Source organism: Triplophysa dalaica, chromosome 20 (genome assembly GCF_015846415.1).
Source record: "Triplophysa dalaica isolate WHDGS20190420 chromosome 20, ASM1584641v1, whole genome shotgun sequence".
Classification (NCBI taxonomy): Eukaryota; Metazoa; Chordata; class Actinopteri; order Cypriniformes; family Nemacheilidae; genus Triplophysa; species Triplophysa dalaica.
This window is the reverse complement of record NC_079561.1, coordinates 11,416,585-11,436,313: the sequence shown is the minus strand read 5'-3', so window position 1 is coordinate 11,436,313 and position 19,729 is coordinate 11,416,585. Positions and strand designations below refer to the sequence as shown.

General features: G+C 38.3%; 1 protein-coding gene across 2 annotated transcripts in view; it reads right to left on the bottom strand.

Moving 5' to 3' along the window:
- LOC130409246 (leucine-rich repeat-containing G-protein coupled receptor 6) overlaps positions 1-19,729 on the bottom strand; it is a 76,402-nt gene that overhangs the window by 27,969 nt on the left and 28,704 nt on the right. For both annotated transcript variants that reach the window (XM_056733108.1, XM_056733109.1), the window contains exons 2-3: positions 17,289-17,360; positions 1,037-1,108 (exon numbers count right to left, since the gene is read on the bottom strand). In XM_056733108.1, coding sequence (XP_056589086.1) covers positions 1,037-1,108; positions 17,289-17,360 — 144 coding nt within the window. The remainder of the gene's footprint in view (positions 1-1,036; positions 1,109-17,288; positions 17,361-19,729) is intronic.

Below are 19,729 nucleotides of genomic sequence, written 5' to 3'. Positions count from 1 at the left end.
GCCAGGTGTGGACATTTTTGGCAGAATGTTGGGGTGAATGAGGGTGTTCCAGGGCTGGGCTCTGACAGTGGAAAAGAGACAGACACCTGTCCGTCTGAAATTAAGCATAATCAAGTGTTTGTTGTGTGATGCTGAATACCACAATAAATATATAGAAACGATGGCACTTAAAGCGGAATTATACATAGTAATACACAGTTTGAAAAGCAGAACCACAAGACTTAAACATTCTGCACGTGTTAAGACATATTTACTGTTGGTCTGAGCAACACTACTGTCATAATAACACAATGTGAATTCTTCACTCTTAAATTATTCTGAACAGATTTTAACTGGAGTAGATTCTTCTAATTTGTTTCTCAGGCTGGTTGAATTGATCTTTCCTGATTTGTGCTCATTTCTAGTCTGACCTGCTACTGTTCAGTGGTAAACCGGTCTAGATGGCCTATCATCTTGGATTAAAATGCAAAATTTTGCTTTAAAATACATAAAAAATACTATAATTACCTTATCGTTAAAACCTTTTACTGTGTGCCACAAATGCTTTGAATCAATCTAAACGGGACAGTTCGTCTAAAAATAAAATGTCTGTCATCAATTGTTCACCCTCATGTGGTTCAAATCCTGTATATGACTCTTTCTTCTGTGGAACTCAAGATATTATGAGAAATGTCTCTGTGCTTTTGTGTTCATACAATGGAAGTCAATGGGGGGCAATTTTGAACATTCTTCAAAATATCTTCTTTTGTGTTCTGCAGAAGAAGGAAAGTCAATCAGTTTAAAATCCATAAGTCCATGAGTTTAGTTCCATAAAAGATTACCTAAGAAAAGTTATCTAGTAAGCAACACAACAAACAAAAGGGGCAAAGATCACTGACCACGAAACAAAACCTGACTCTTCACCTGTCACACATTCTGTTTCTTATTTTGCGGTGAATGTTCCTATAAAAGTTGTTTCTGAATGAATCACTCTGAATATTATTTTCCGTAGAAACTTTGACTGAAATACTCTTAATAACTGTCTTTCGTTACTTACAGGACTTTAAGATTGTAGAGGCCTTGAAGCGCGGAGCCAGGGATGTGTCTCAGGTGGTTGCCTGAAAGCCTCCTGTGGAAAGACAAAAGAAGTGGCTTGGTTCATTTACAGTCCAACACATTGATGACTTTAGCAGAAGGATGAGAATCTGCTGAATTCATAAAGACAAGTGTGCACGCGTGAGCAGATGTGTGTGCGCTGGAAAGCTCCCAGCAAAACATTTTCGAAACCTGGCGGGGAGGCGAGAGGTCTCCTTGGACGCATGAGCAGCGGCATCTGGGGTTCGAATCTCTTTGGCTCTTAGCTTGCGAGCTTACCGCTCGCATACCACTCTTTTTTTGCATGTCATGTCAACACATTTTGAAAGAGAATCCAGGATCTGAATGCATTTCAGATGGCCACAGGATTGTCTTAGTACTAAGTGTACAGAATATTAAATGCCAAAGATACCGTTGGGTACAATTGCTATGGAGGGGAAGATGATCCCTATGGAATGGGGATTGAGTGTCACTAAAAGAAGTAGAAAAAAGTGTTGGGGGTCTTTAAAGGAGCGCACATATAAATAAATTGGAACAATGCTTTCACACACAACCTCAAAAAAGCCATTTAAAATGCACCTAAGGTGTACAGTATAGTGCATGAGCGCTTTTTGCTATGTCATTTTAGTGACAAATTACAGATTGGATTGTGCCGAATTTCTTTTCTTTCTTTACAATCCCCTCTAAACCAAATACAGAAACGAAAAAGTAAGATTTCATAAGTTGCACTCCAGCCAGAGCTGAGCTGAGCATCGCCGCAGATACCCCTGACCTTCCCGGAGAGAGTCTGAATAAATATCAACCAGCTGTGGGCTCACCCATCCAGTCCAATCAATTTGTTTATCAAACAAATCACCTAATAAGCATCCGTGTCGGTTTTTGCCTGGGTGGCAGTTTGAGAATAGTTTGTTGAAGCCTCATAAAGACTCATGACAACCTATACGGGACCACCCGTACCGCTTTGCCTCATCCTGCCTGAGTAACCATCTTGCCAAATGGTTCCCTTCGACGAGGTGAAGTTGTTGAGGGCTGTGTGTAGCATGTAAGTCAGCTAATGTGATGGGTTTGACAGCTCTGACGTAAGAACAAGTGTGTTGTGCAAAAGTACATTAATGGAAAACAAAACCATGACCTGTACTGACACTTCTGACAGTTCATAAAGGTCCAGTGTGTCATAGAGCAATATAGTATACATTACTGTGATGTGTTCAGAGGTGTATTAAGACCTTACATAATGAACCGTTATGTTTTTATTACCTTAGAATGAGCAATATCTATCTACATACACCGTGGGTCCCCTTTACATGCTATTCATCATGTTGTTTCTACAGTAGCCCTAAATGCGCATACCGTTCTAAAAAGTGCTTTTCTTAAATACATTATCTCCTTCATTGTAGAAGCGAAAACGTGTTAGCCATTGTGCTTTGATAGGGAGGGTTGAGTGGTGGAGTGAGCCGTTGGTTGCCATTCGCAACCCCACCACTAGATGCCACTAAACTTGATCACTGGACCATTCAGAAAACGACATGGTTCTTCATGCAAGAAGCATTTTTCTATGTTGATAACCATTCAAATGTAGTGTATTCTGCCACAACACACAATAAAACAACACACAAATCACAAATATTGCATTATATCAAACTAGATATTTGCCTTTTTACTGCTGTAGAAAACATTTGGTCCACTCAATGATGAATAAACCTCTACACATGCACTCATCACCAGAGAACCATGAAGTTAATGAGGTTTCAATGGCTATCACTTCAAGTTGTGACAGACCACTTTCTCCTCCACAGACTCAATTTCTGATGCAGCCATGTGCTGCAATATACTCACAAACATTTGATTTTGCATAGACCGACATAAGAGGGAAACGTGTGACAGGGACATCTTAAAAAAGCAAAAACTACAAGTGTGAGATTTGGAGTCTGCCGGGCTTAGCGGTTCGCCCCATGTAAACAGGCCAGTGATGGTTTCAGATGCGTGTCGGATGGGGTTTCAGGCACGTACCACAGCAAGCTGTTCTGCTGGAAGCCCTTTCCAGCTCTGCGGTCAACTTTTATCCCTAGTAATAATTCAGTTATGTATCTAAACACTAAAGCTTTCTGCTCTATGTATTCCCCTCGCGTTACAGGCATAGATACTCCTTTTCCTAAACCACTTGTGGCAATATCTTGTGTGTTCTTTTGGGAAGATTCACAATGATGAATCTATTGAACAATGAAATGTATGATGCTTTTCATGACCTAGAAGTTTCTCATCAAGTCCTACAAAGATCAAATTATATGAGCAATGTTCTCCACATTAGTTTCATAGCCATGCGCTCTTGTTTCTATTTACATTTTTGCCAGTGGAATTAATGTTAAAAAGAAACATCTGAGACAGAGTTGATACTTAAATTAAACATAAATGAGAACGGCACTGATGAAAGAGCAACCTCCGCACAATAAAACTATGCTCCGGGTAATTTGATTTAAGTTCTAAACCAGTCCTGATATAAGTTTACCAGAACCTCTTTGAACCTCTAATAACCCGTGCCAGCTCACTAGTGCTTGCTCGAGATTCAAACACTGGCCAACATGCCCCCAACAAATTATTTCAAGAGATCATTGAATGCTGAGTTCATGAAAGGTGTCGGAAATATATCCTATTGGTGGGAAAAGATCAGATTGGGGTTCGGCGCCAAACTTTTACACAAAAACCCGTATTTTGAAAAACATGGATGTCATTTGCTGGGCACAAGTGTCTTGAGACATATTTACTAAAACATAATAACCTTTCTCAGATGGAGTGTGAACGGAGTCTTTTTAAACTGCCAGTTTCACCACAGATGCTTGTTAAAATTAAGTGTCGGAGCACATTTGGTTGTGAAAAGAGTCATCAACAGCTCCATTGTTGCTGCCACAGTCCATTTTTAGCATCAGTTGCAACCTCGTAAAGTGGCAACCGCATGTTTACTGGCAGAAATTTACGAGAATCGTCTGCGTCTCAACTATCGTGCGGAAAAAGGTGGAGGCCGTCCGATGGTTTTGGACCGCTGAAGGCCGTGTTGACAACAAGCAGCTCAAATCAGAGGCGAAGAACTCTGGTAAGGCTGGGTAATGTTATTTCCTCCTGCAAACCATCTGTCTTCTGTTAGATGCCTCATTGGGGACCAAAATACCGTAAAACTTTAATCATGCTCGTCGTTTTTTATTAATTTTTGGTTACGAGCTATTGAGTTTCAGGAGAATTGTTAGCAGGGAAATAAGGACGTGATAGGACGTTGGTGGAACTCTTAATGTTTACTCTGTTTCCCTCAAAACTTGGCTGTATGTATTACTGAGGAATTTGAATTGCAAAGTGTTTTCCTCATCCATAATCCCACACTGAATCTGCGGTTGCCGAAATCAACAGATACCTTCACCAGATTACAGCAGATCATCGGGTTCATTATATTTGCAACAGAGTTGATTTTTGCGACAATTCTCTACATTTTAAAGTAAAACATTTAGTGAAAAGAAATATTTAGAGGAATTTAGGAAAACAAACTGTTCTTAAGCACCTTTGACAATAATCTTAGTTGTAGTCATTGAGTGCGTTTACTTGCACGAAATAAAAGGATATCTATCAAAATCAGCTTAAAAGAAACCTGTTTTCACGTGTTTGCATGCATAGTAATAAACTGGATACGCATAAACCAGGGTTTACATGGAAGTTTGAGACTTGCCGGGTTTCTCGGGTGCAGTGACGTCATTGTCGATATACCTGTTATATCAACAATGATATATATATCGGTTATATCGGTATATCTGTTTAGTAATTAAAAATGCAGCGGGATAACAGTCATTTTTGTATTTCTTCTCATGTCCGCAAAACTTGCATATGCAACAATATATTTTCATTTTGACATTTCTACATCAACTGCATGATTCGAGAGTAGACTTTTTTGCGTTAATTAACTATTACTTCCATATGGGACTTTTACAATTGCGCCGTCAGACATGCGTACATAAACAAAAAAAGAGAGAAAACCGTAATGGCATTTACAGGCAGCGCGAAATCGGAGAAAAGGGCAAAAAATACCGTACTCGGTTTTTGCTTAAGCCGTTTATGACCTTTCCCCGATCAAAGAAAACCATTTTACGGGTTTACATGACCTTACATATATCAGCTTATTAAGCATAATTGGAGTAAGACTGTGCATGTAAAAGCGTTCAATGTTGCACCAGAAATCTCAGTTGCTAACATTTATTCAAATAGCATTCTTTGTATTCAACCTAAAAGAAACATTTGAAAGGGTTTGGAACAACTTGAGGTTGAGCAATTCATGACGGAATCTTTATATTTGGGTGAACTATCCCTTAACAGGATACTATTGTTACACTTAAAGTATACATATAAGTTTACTTTTATTTTCTTAATAGATGCCTACTCATCCCTATTAGTATTGAAATAGTACATTTACATAGTAGGCCTACTACTACATTGATATTAGTATACTGTATATTACTACAGTACATAATGTATACTTAAATTATCAAGTTGAAGTCCACTTATTTTTTGTAATGAAATAAACATGCAGATCATGTTTTGTCCTGTATAACAGTTTATACACTTTATCAGTTTTTAAGGAATACTAGATAACGCACACTAGATTTGGGTATGTGTATTTTAAAGCACATCATTTGGTTGTTGCCAAAAAATGATTCATTTACAAATTTACAGTGTACTCTAACAAATGGCCTTAACCACATATATATTGCATTATTAAACCATTGGCCTTTACAAATTGTCTGACTGGTGAAAATATCAGCGGTTTCAGCTCTATAAAATCCGGGTCACGTTATTCGTAATACAGTTTCCTACCAGATCGATTTCATAGCGTGATGGAAAGCGTTTCCAGGGCTAAATCATTTTTGATTGGATCCCAGCCTGAGCAGGATCTGTAAATGGAAAACGCACTTCCTGTGGCTTTGAAACCCAAACTGTCGGCAGCTCTCTGAAAGTGACCTCGTCTTCCACAGAGCGTATTCATCATGACTATAAACAGTGACCTGCGCGGAAGCGGCCTGCGCACGCTCCCTTTTGGTTCCCTTGTAAAACATCAGATTGATTTTATGGCATTTACACAGATCTTTATCGCAGAGCTCACCCTCCGTCCCATGAGGGCACTTGTGTGAGAAATGAGATAAAGATTCCTTTGATATGTCTGGCCTGCAATACATCTCTGATAAGAGTAACGAAAAATGAAAATCGCAAGAAAACAGATAAGATTAAAGACCTTAAAGACATTCTCAGTCATCATAACACTCATTTTCAGGACTTCAATTTAATATAATACAAAACATGTCATGTTAACACATTCCGAGACAAACTTAAACTGCACTTTTTACACACTCAAAGTAGGCTATATCAACAAAACAACAGAGCGTCATGCAAGCGTTCGTTTAAAACGGCAATTCTTTCATCATTCTAGACCTGTATGATTTTCTTTTGCAGAACACAAAATAAGGTATTTTAAAGAATGTTGGTAACATTTCTTCAAATATCTTCTTTGTGTCCCACAGTCGTATACAGGTTTTAAATGATATGATGTAGAATAAATGATGACAGAATCTTTCATTTGGCTGGACTATCCCTTTAACTTTTGTCAAAAAAATGGTGAGCTATCTTATCGTATAATGTGAGACATTTTTAGATCAAATCTAATATTTTGAGGGGGGTCAAACAACATTCAATCTAATCGGACACGAAGTGTAAGAGATATCCAGACAGCTGCAGACACGGAACAATGAGATTAAGTTTGACACTGTGTTTTGGTTCCTAGAAAAGAATCAAAATGTGGGTGGATGGGGTGGGTTTAAATTCCGCGTCTGTTTGTGAAAGGTGTTGCTTGGCTGGGTTGCCATCTCCCATCTATCCAAAAGGCATTATCTCAGATGAAGTGAAGATGAGAGAAGAGTGGAGAACGGAGAACAAGTTATCAGCAAACGCTTGAGAAGGGTGTGGGATTTTTACGTAGGAGCTTATCTGAGCGTGTTTACAGTATGAGTGTGAATGTAAAACTGTACCGCTGTCCTATGGAATACAACAGCTGAGAACTCTCAGCTGAGGCAAATAAATCGTCACAATTAAGATTTTATCAACAATTGTCAGGACAGGACAGTTTTTTGTGCCTTTAAAAACACTTCAGATGGATATACAGATCATCAGATGCGTCACTCAATCAGAAACACTACTAATGTCCATCATATCACAGTTCATTCATTTGGTGTTCAGGAATGATGGTTCCGGAATTCTCACCATGAGTGCGCGCAACAGTTTCTAATCACCCAACAGGTGCCACTGATACATAAATGAAGATCACATGTTTATGTGTCTATCTGTGTGACATTTTAAGAGTTTAATTTCAATACATTTTTATGGGGGACGTTTTGCATTGCGATATGTTTTCCTAGTTCATCAAGCTCCTCTATCTCAAAAGATGAAGGAGAATGTGATTCCTCCTGATACGACCCCTTTAAGGTCGATGGCGTGTTACTTCAGAGATACATGTTTCAAACAAAATGAAAGTGTGATCGTTATCGCTCAGATTTTTGTAATTTTTTGTACTTGCCTCAGTGTTGCAGTTAAAGCACATGAAGCACCCAAACACAGGCACTTTAAGCACTTTATAAATGTGTTTCGGGTCATTCTGGGTCTGCGGTACTCTGTTACTAAAAATTAATACAAATAAAAGGCCTGTCCTGTTACTTAAGAAGGGATTTTTTTATAAATGAGTACACCAGACATTCAAAAATATGGTCTAGTTGAGCTCTTAAACTGTACACTCTAAAAACGGTTTTCTTAAAAACGAATTATTTTGTGTTGAGTTAACCAGAACACACCTCTGTTATTCCTGGTACAACACATTTAGTGTTACTTTTAACTCAACTTGTGTTGTCAATTTCATTTATTTAACACAAAAACAACCGGAAAAGAGAAATTCCTAAATTCGTTCCCACAACATAAATTCCTGACGTTGTCAATAATTAATCGTGATATTGTCACAACGTCACAGTATTTACCGACTTACGTACTGACAAAGTCACAAATTTAAGTTTTGGCAAAAACGTCAAGAATTCTCAAGAAAGTTTGGTCGTCAAATTATGTTGCAGTTACGTGACAGTCCGTTATTATAGTTAGCTTGGAATGCTAGTTATTGCATGAAGGATTAAATATTTACATAAGTGGGCATTTTTACGGCCATTTATCCAGCTTTTTTAACCAGTATTTTATACTGTATTTTTATTCAGGAACCATTCCTCGACACAGTTAAAAGACGCAAGCTGAAGTGGTTTGGCCAGATCACCCGGCTTGATAGTCTGTCTAAAACAATCATGCAAGGCACGGTTGAAGGTAGACACAAGCGTGGTCGGCAGCAAAAGAGATCTGCTGACGACTGCTTCGAATAGATCGGTTTGGAGGATGATGACATTTTGTGTGTGTTCCTTTAACCATCTGGTACATCTTCACCCGCACTAGGGCTTGCCTTACCAGCGCAAAGGTCATGGGTTTGACTCCTTTATCTTAAATTCTCATATGTAAAAACATATCATAACAATAATCAGAATTGCAATATTTTAATACCAGCATCAGAAAGAGCTTTATTGCCAAGTATGTTTGCACATAATAACAACTACGCAATGATTGACATACAAATGTTCTTCATTCCAGGAACAATCTAGGTACAGTATGACTTAAAAACAGATGTCATCAGTTCACCGCACACTTCTGACGGCAATGAGATCACAGTATCGTGGCAAGCCAAGGCTCCAGGTAAATGAGACTATACAGTACAGTGTGATATTACAGTCGGTTATTAAGGGAGACGTTCTAAAATGCAGACTCGCACACAGTCATCCATCTCTATCCTGCGGTCTGAAGACGCTTCAATTATCCTTCATTAATTACAGGATATGAGACAAACCCAGAGCTATGAAGATTATTTAATCACGCGTCGGCCTCCACTGTTAAATGAACGCCTAATGACAGGGATTAGAAAAGCGGAGAATTAAAGAGTGAGGAGAGGGGGAGCAATGGCCCCGGGAGACAATCAAAAAAATAGGTGGGTGGCAACCTTCACGTAGTTATTTATTTAACTTGAGCTGCACAGTGACCATAGAGATGCGTTTGAAACACTCCTCAAAATGGTTAGTAACAGTCCTCAGGGGTAAAGAATAGATGGCTCCATCCAAAAATATAATTGAACTCATTTTGTTTACTTGTATATTAAATATGATATTCTCACGTAAAAGGCACCATTTTGCCTCAGACTGTGTGTGAATAATAAAGTTCATAGAAAATGTGCATGCTTAGTCTTATAAGTTTACTCTATATAAGTTCAGTGGCAATATCCAAATCGCTAAACCTATATGTGGAAAATAGATATAAATGTTAACGCTTTAGATTATGGCCCGCAATGTACCTCATAATTAAATAGGATTTACCGCGTAGCTCATTGTTACAATAATGTACCTCTACAGTACATATCTATAGATAAAGAAGAACAATCTGCAAAGTTTGGGCAATAAGGGATGAAGGTATGGAAAGTTTAAAAAAGTATTTATGAGGGAATTGCAGGCCATATAAACATCCAAAGCAGACCGCTCTTGAACTACCTGATCATAGTCTCAAAAGATCAACATTGATTTTGCACATTTTACATTAAAACTTATCCAAATAACTCACAATAACTCTTAATTAAAACAAATTATTCATGACCAACAAAATCAATCAAATGAATTTATTCCTAAACTCAAAACTCTTTACAGTTGACAGACAGTCTGCTTCCTTCGTCCTGTTTTGCTTGTGCAAAAACTGAACACATCATTTCCCTTTAATTGATGTTTGATATAATAATAAAATAAGAACCCCGTACCTAACTAATATCACAGCAGCTTATCTATGGGTACATGCAAAAATGTAATGTATGTTTACGCCAAGAATGTGTAGGCCATGCATACCACGTGACATTTGAATAGTAACTCATTAGTTTTAAAATACTTACAGTATAAATATCTTTTTGAACGTCCTGTTTTCATTATTCCCCAAACTTGGAATATTGTTCCCTTTTACCTACAGATATGTACTGTAGATGTATATTTTTGTTACAATCTGGTACATTTTGGGCCATAATCTCAAGCGTTACCATATAAATATGATAAAGACTGCATTAATAAAAAAATAGAAACAGAATGAAAAAGGTGTCTTGAGATGCGCAACGACAACAGCTGAAAGTCTGGGAATCTTGGGTGTAGGATATCTAAATACAGTAGTTGCAGTTTTGGCGCCTCGCCGAGCTCTGCCACAACACGTCTAATTCTGCATGTCTGTAAGGTGTGTTTTAATGGACCTATTTATATTCCGGAGACGATTTCGTCTGATGTGTGTAAAGCGATCTTAAAAGGCATACCGCTCACTTTACTGGATTTTAAAAAGTCATATTTTCCAGCTTGGGTTGATTTGAGGCACAGGTTGCTGCTGTGTAGCACAGACTGTGTGTCATGCGCTTTTTGGCACTTTGCGCGCTCCATGTTATTTTAAGTGCATGTCATCGGCCTTCATGTCGAATATACAGTATATGAGCCAGTGTCTGTATTTGCTCATCTGCTCGGCAGAAGCTTGTTGGGATGTGAACACAGGGCGGTTCTCCGTGTGCGGTTCTCTCCTGCCGTAAGTGTGTGTGGGGAGGGTTATATTCGTAGCTCATCTCCTCACATCACATCGTGTTGTTCTGAGAACCATCATATTGAAAAAGACAATTTACAAATTACAACACTGTGTACGTATGTGTGGTGGTGGGGGGTTGTGGGGTTGTTTGATGGATTTAGCAACAGGGGCTGTATAATTTGCTCCATATGAGGGGGCTGACACTTGGGTTCTGGTTTATTATGGCAGGACGAAGCGGGAAAAGCATCCAGCGCTCTGCGGTAGGTGACTGCAGCACTGTCATGCGCACTGACAGGCGTCAATCAAAATAATTCACCGCTTGCATTTTCATGTCACGTGTCCACTGTCGAAAAAAACAGCATATGCTGGCAAGGTAGGTTTTGAGCATGGTAGCTGGTTTGTGCTGGTTGAAGCAGGTCATGTGCTGGTTTGAGCTGAACATGAGCTGGTTTAGGGTTTTCCTGAAAGTGTAAGATAATGTGCTTAACCAGTTATGTTTGTTTGGGGGGCTTCATGTTCGACTGACTAATGGCAGGCAAGAAAACCGCTTGAGAGCAGTCATTCGGTTTGGTGAACCTAGTGGCGCAGAAATGAAATGCTTTAGCCTCAAATTACCCATAATCCAATATGAGTGCCTTCAAGAAGGTATCACATCATATGACAACAATAACTTTTTTCAATATTAACCAAATCTTCCTTCCCTCCCCCTTACTGATCAAAATATATGAGAATAAACTGGAAAATAAAATCCAATATATTACACAATGTAATGATATATATATATATTATATAAATATATTAATCTCCTTATATTGGAACCAAGTGCTCATATCTTTCAATTTATGAAGCTTAAATTCCTTTAATTCAATATATTGATCAACATTCACAATATGTTATTATATATATTTTTTATTTATCGATGTAGTAAATTGACAGTTAATGTGTAGAAAAATGAATTTTCTTTGCGTAAGGGTGCACACGTAAGAGTTTATAAAATTATTTATTTATCTCAAACTGTTTCTCGTCACCTAGATTTTCACTTTGGCTGAAACGTAAACACATTTTTTTGTGTGAAAATACACAAATTACATGTATAAACATACACCAAACAGATGTGAATTCCAAACATTGTCAAGAAGTGATTTGTGTGTTTTTGCTGTGATTTGTGTTTAGTAAATTCCCCTCTGTATTTCTTGGACAATTACGCCACGACATCATTTACCCCCCCTTGTATCGTAAACTATGATGATCTCTCCATTTCGCTCCAGGTCAATTTCATCATTTTTCCATTCTGTACACCACCGTGCTCATGTAAGATGTGCCGAAGCACAGTTTACCTCTCTGTGTTTATTGATACTTATCTGCCTGTCTGTATTGTTGTATCAGTGATTATGTTGTCTTTTCAAAATGCTCAAAACATAACATTAAAGTTTACTTGATGTCAACCACGTTCTCACAGAAACAAAGCAACAAGTGTGTCTCATAAAAACTCACGACCTAAAAGTGGACTGCGCACACTAGCAAAACCTTTTGCACTTCTCCAAGGTTTAAGCCCGCCAGAGACACGAGCTCTATATTTTGTTATTGTGGCTTATTGTCATAAAACTGGAGACGGGACAAAGGCAGATTTGAGTCTGTCGAGGGGGTTGGTTACAATAAAATCGCAGCTGGTCTTCATGTGATACCTTGTGGATTTCGTTTCCTATTTTGGCCCCAGAGAATATAGCAGAGGCAGCAAAAAAAGGCAATGTTAATCAAATTTTGGTTAGGTTTGAGCTGGCATCTGCAAAGAAAATAAAAGATGCTGAGGCTTAGCTGAAAACACAGTCAAAGTAGATGTGCAAGAGAGGGGCTTACAGGTCATCACGGCCTAGTGCGCTGGAGCATTCAAAGTCCCACGCTGGATTAAAAATCGGATCATTTTTTGAATGACCAGTCTCAAGAGCATTTTTTAATGGTCTTGGTCTTGTCTCGGTCTCGACTGTTTTTGGTCTCGGTCTTTTCTTGGTTTCAGACTTAGTGGTCTCTGGATTTTATTTCAAGAACTCAACTGTGGGAATTAAACTAAATTATAGGTGCATTGTCTGATTTATGCATTAACATAATTAATGTGATTGGATGTTAAACTTCTGGCTTTTAAAAGCGTCTTTTTTATTTTACGATTTTTCTTTTTTAGTCGGTAAGAGATGAATATGGGAACGGCCTCAGATCTGTCAACAAAATGAATACAAAAGTGATTGCAATATTGTATATTATAACATCTGTCTTGATCTGAAAAGGTGATATTGATTTTATGCAATCATTCAATAAACCATGAGTTGATAAATGATTGTATTTTAGACACAATTACAAACAGTAAAACAGTAAAAGTTTTTGCTTTATTTTCGTCAGTCCCAAACGAATCTTGTACAAATCAGAACACAGCTATTGTGCTACTGAATAGATAAGAAGAGTTGGAATCCATGATTCTGTAATAAATATGACTTTGTAGTGTTATGTGGATCTTTTAAATTAATTTTAGGAGTGCTGGTCTTGTCTTGGTCACTCAAAGTCTTGGTCTTGGTCTCGACGACACCCTATGGTCTTGTCTAGGTTTCGGTTTAGTGATCTCAAGTACAAAAGTCGTGTCCAGTCTGATATGAACAGCGTGCTACCATTCAGTGCAGTTTAGAAGTTCTAGTGAAAATGTGACCTAAATTTGACAAATTTGTCTTTTTCACTCTTTGTGAAGTGGAATAAATTATCATTTAAATAACAATATTAAATATGATAGATAAACAAACAATAATCCTAATACTATGTGATCACAACTAAAACTTTACTGTATAATAATTATTTCATTTGAATTTACTTTAGGGTCTCCATTATAAGTCTTCAGTTATAGTTTTAAAGCCAATGTTTAAATGATTCTATTCTTTATATTATCAGATTTTGATCCGCTCATCCTTGCATGCATTTCCTGACAGCGTGTTATAGTGAACCTTTACCAGAAAGAACGTGAGAGTTTTCCGCTCGCTACAAATCGCAATTAGTAAAGCAAACAACAGCAGAGTTTCCAGCCAGCCACAATTCCGTCAGAGCTGTTGATTTATGGCCTTCAGACTAGACATTAACCATTTTCAAATGGGCCAACAACGCAGCCATTAAACCCCATCAGCACTGACAGCTCTGTCCTGTTCACTGCAGTGAGATGGAGGTACCCATTGGCCCTCTAATGGCCCAGGATTGGCTTGCGATAATAAAGCTACAGGGCAATCTGGCCAGGGTTTGTTTGGTTGATGACGAGTAGCCGTGACTGTGATTTCAGCTGAGAGCCATTACAGAAAGGAGAGAGAAAGATGGGAGAGGGGAGCTTGCCATGGCCTTGCATCTCACACAGGATGAGGAAGATTAGAGCACTTAAGAAAACAGGAGAATGGGTGTGAGACAGGAATTCCAGGTCTTTCACACTGGAGTGCACCATTCCTAAGGGTGCTTGCAGGTCAGTTACATCTGAAGCCTGGGAAAGAAGCTTGTACTGTACTTCAGTGTTACCCTGTTGAGAAACAGAAGCTAAGAAACAAGCTGGTATACATTTATCTGTTTTGGTGGTTTTAAAGGGGTTTTGGGCACTGTTTAAACATTTTGAGTTATATAAAATTCAACTAGATTTTTTAAGTAAATTTAATATAATTCAAGTGCAAATTACTTGTTAAGCCAGTTTGATTTAATTAACAAATTTAAGTCGGCTTTGAACTTTTTTGTTTTTCAGTTGTTAACGGTGACATTTTTACAGCGTTTGTCTTTGTAAGTTTAAAAACACAGAAATATCCTGTGAAATCCGACCAATCAATGACCTTGTTTATGTGCTTGCTCAAGGCGAATACCTCGGATTGTAGCATTAACTAAAAATGATACACAAAAAATTATTTTGTTATACTCTAAATATGAATCCTTTTGAGATTAAAAACTGCTCGGGAGTAAAGCACCCTGTCTACAACAGACGGCATGTAAGGTACCGCAGATGTCTCTTCCCAACACAAAAGCAACATTTTTGCAACAAAGTCTGCGATCAAATCCATTCAATACTGCAGAAAGAGTCAATTTATAAGATTTTCTTGCTCAATCTGAAAGTCATTCCGAACCACCGGACCACCACCAACCTCAAGATTTGCCCAAACCAGCACCGGTCTGGAAATTCCTACCAATCTAAGACTGTTCTCCAGCAGGGTTTTCAGGCAGCAGACCGCAAAGAAGTACTGAGAAGAAAGTGTGTGTGCTCAATATGGAAAATCATCAGTTTCATTGAAGCTAAGGTACAGCAGAAAAAGTCAAAAGGTGAAGTTTAGGAAGGAGAAAGACATTCCGGGCTCAGCTTGCGTTTCATCCGTCCCAAAGGCAAACACTGAGACTTCCTCTGCCCTCTTCTATGCTCACAGATGACCTTGGAGTTGATAGGATAGCAGCCAGAATCTGACAGCGGTGGGCCATGGGAGTATTTTATGCAATGCTGTGGGACTTTGATGGGTTATAGTGTTACGGATGGTTCAGTCTGAACTCTGATTGAAGTGGACACAGACTGCATAACTCCAACACAGGATCCTGAGGGACAGCGTTTGGGTCAACGTTGCCTCTCTAAATGACCAACAAGGAGACTTTGTGTGCATGCTTAAACCAATTTGTTTTATCACATTCATTCAATTCATTGGATGTAATTGAGATACAAATAACAGATATTCTTAGAGAGCCTGTTGTCATCCTGAGGGCAGTGAAAATGTACAGATAATCCTCAAAAGTGCAATTTAGACTCGTGAAACTGCTCATCTCAAAGCTTGCTGCCTGGAGGGTGTAAATGAGTACACAGCTTAGGGTTAAACACACACACACATTTCTCATTCCCATCAGAACATCAAAGAGAGCAAACGTTTAATTTATCTCCCACTAATGTGACTGTAATTTCAGTTAAACTGCTCTGGGAGTTTCGCACTGTTTATAATGCGGTATTGAACAAGGACAAAGGGGGTCATTATGTTTTATTAGCAATAACTGCAGTCAAAATCATAGCCATTTGATTGTGAAGTAGAACACAATGTTACTGAGATTCCAGCTATAACGCAAAACAGTGCTTTGTCAAGTCTTTGTTAACAGAAGGGCGTGGACTGAATGGCATATGGTAGATCCATTTCTTGATTTTGGGCATTTCAATGCTTCCTGGCGTCCAAATAAAGAAGTAGCTATGTTGTCTTAAGGTCAGAAGAGCCACTTGAAAAAATCCAAATGCTTCAGATTTGCTATGTTTGTTCATGCCCCACATGCCAACCCATTTGTTTGAAATCTAAGAAAATCCCAACATTTCCTGAAGCAGCCAGGACTAACTCGGTCAAGTGGAATGAGGATTTGTCGGTTTGCTTTGACAGGCACACCGTAAATATGGACTCCCTTCCAAAAAAATTACATTTCCTTGAGCGCTCTTGTCGTCCACATGTTCTGCGACACGTTCTGACAGCTTCGGCCATTCCCAGTCTATTCTGTTTGTGTCAGTCAGGTGGCCGAGAGGCCCAGCTGCTCTGCAGACCTGCTTCTGCTGCTGCTGCCGGCACCATGTGCTAACTGCCATAGCGGCCAGGTGCTTTTCATTTCAACGCTAACGCTCTCAAGAGACTCTCAAAGAGGTTACGCTAGCTCTCACCTGAGCTAATTGGTCCTTGAGGGGGAAAGTGTGAGCAGACATGCTACATTGCGTTACGCTATGGTAAGGTCTTCTAGACAGAGTATGCACATGCTAGCATCTCTGACATGTTTTTATTTGACACAAAAGTGGTAATGCTAACATAACATAACTTGACATTGCGTAGCGTAACATTTTCAGCAGCGTGACGGCTACTTTTTCTGGAGTTTAGCAGTGTAGTCTCACGGTGGTTGACGTCCTTAGGTCAGAAAATAATCAAACTTGCTCACTTAGTTTCATATTAAGCATTGTAGAGTCTGATTCATTCTACTGAATCAGTTACTTTAAACGGTTCAAATAAATAAACTGCATAGAAAATAATTCACTATTACGGTCATATGATGTTGCCATTTTTAGTTAATTTTGAAGTATTTATATAGTTGCTATCCCTAAATAAGTAAACAGTGATAGGTAGCGGCTTTTATTCATTTCTGTAGCTGCCTTGGAATAGCATTCCTAACAAAGGAAAAGTCTCAGCATGTGTTGAAAATTTTGATCGATTTTTATAACCCAAGCCAAAACATACAAGATTGGAATGACAAAGGTATGACATGATATAAATACACAGGTGAACGCATGTTACGGAACAGTAATCATCACTCAAATTGATGACTTCATTTATTTATTTTCTCATGATTTCATGATAAACTTCTATCTAGATTTCTTATAACACATCTGGAATTGCGTCAGTCTCTGACTTAACCTTCAATGAACCACTAAACAAAATTACTGCTCATCAACACGATTTTTTGTGTATGCAGTGTGATGGATTTAAAGACCCCCTTGGGTTTCAGTCGAGTTTAAATGTACTTACAGTTCACTGAGGAAGTGCAGGTTGTGGAAGGCATCGGGCTGAATCTCACTGATGTTGTTCATGCTGAGATCCCTAAAATCAGAGAGAGGAAACAATTATTTTCAGTTTTATGAATTTACAATTTATAGGTATGTATTGGTATAAATGTAAAAAAATTGTTTCATTGTGTAACCAATGAACAAAGTTTCTGCAAAATCTCAAATAAAAATAATGTTTCTATTTGTATTTATTTGCAGAAAATGAATAACAGAAAAGATGCTCCGTTTGTTCAGACCTCAAATACTGAAAAGAAAACAAGTTCATGTACTTTAAGCAATACAGCAGTCATATTTGTAGGCCACATGTATTTAGTAAAAGTTCAAAAGTTATTTTTTTAAGTGATAACCGGGGTTTTATCACAGTTTTCATGTGTTTATCATGCTGTCAGTCTTTAACAGACACTGGACTGGAATGGCAACAACACATAGACATGCTGATTAAATGGTCTATGACCCACGGGTCTGGTGAAGAAAATATAATACTATATTTATTCGTTTTTTAAATCGTATGTGCTGTGAAGTTGACGCAAGAACTTTTGATGATCGTTTGTGTTCAGTGTGCTCGTTTGATTGTGTTTGACTACAGCTGTCGTCATTTTCTTTTTTTTTGGCAATGGCAGCAATGTGTAAATATCAAATTGGAGACTTTACTATCGATTGTGGCACTAAACAACACAACAAGGTGATATTTTAAACTCCTCATGTAGCTGAATCTGTGCTGGTTTGTATTGGCCGCCTCCAGTTTCCCTTTGATTTGCCTCCAGGGGTCTATTATAACAGACCACTTTAAAAGACGTAAACAACATTAGACCGGTGCTGGTCTAGAAGAACTTCATGTTTCTGTTTTCTAACACTACACAAACGTTTATAATATATATCCAACAGAACGTATATAACAGAATCAAAATGAAATCTTTAGATTTAATTATATATAAAACTGAAACCAGAAGTGTCTCTAAACCAGTGTCTACATCATGCAAAGTGGTCTAAACAGAGTATAGAAAAAATATATGCCATCTAAACAGTATTCACCTTCATACCACCCAGTCCTAAAAGCAAGTATAGGTATTTTAACACAATACAACCATGAATTTCTGTTTGTTGGTGGTAATAAGCAGTTTTTTACAAACATGGATTATGCTATTCGCAGAAATATTTTTTGTGCTGTTAACTAATTCACATTCTTCCTTTAGTGAATGAGGGCTAAAATAATTGCTTCTAAGTAAATGACTCCATGACTCTGTTTAATGTGCCCGTGTGACCTCTAAAGAACTTCCTCATCCTGATCCTCATTTTACTTTCAGTGCAATCAAGATGAAAAATTGCACATTATTGATTATGCTAATCAAACAATTGTGAGTAATCCATACGCCAGTTCTCACATTTCAAACGAAGATCCCGCCTGCTCAAGTTGCCTGGCTTCAACAACTGAGCAACTCTTGATTACAACATATGAAATCTGGCTTTGCTATTTTTATAATGCGTGCCTCTCTCAATTTCCCATTTCATTAATTAATGAACTCCAGAGCCAGATTTAGTGTCAATATGGTGATAGACGGACCAATCCCGACACGGCGAGAGGGATCTGGTGTCTGCGAGTGCTTTGCGTTATCGGCCGTGCCGATTGCGACTGTTTAATCAATAGTAATATTTTATAGAATCTAGACAGCTCCTGCAGGTGACCTGGACAATCTCCGGGTCCGGCGATGAGAGGCTTTGACAGTATCCAGCCAAGCGAACTCAGCCAAGACCTCTCCGAATGAAACATATGCACTCTCATATCAAAGAAAACCCGCACCTGCACATTTTACCATCCATCAGAGAGGAAGAGTGGAAAAAACTTTCCACTCTGAATTATTGTTCGACAGATGTAATTTCCTCCCTGGTCTGTAGTAAGTGTGTCTGTGTGGAGTGGGCTGCATTGGGTTCCAGATGTTTGCTGCCTTCGACCTAGTCAAACCATCTTCATTTTATATTTTTCTCCTTCCTTCTATATCGAAAGACAGTTCAGGGTCAGATGTACAGTATATGTTTATTTTTACCCTCATACATTACCCATCATTCCTCTGAATGCAACTTTAATTTTGACCTATGACCTGTGATGGTTGATCACTGATGGCTTTGTCTGAAATCTTATGTGAGTTAATAAATTTAGTGACCTTATAATAAAACTGGTTTCCAAGGTAACCTCAGAATGATCCTAAACAAAATCATATGAGCTTTAAAAAATGTGTTATAATGATTAAGAATGTACATTTGTAATTAACATTTCTTTAACATGTAAAAAAATATGAATTAAATGGCTTTTTTAACCGCATTGTCAGCATTGTTTGAACACAATACTCAACTTAATTGCACATTTAAACTGAGGGGCCGCCATTGCAGTGGCATAACAGTGATGTG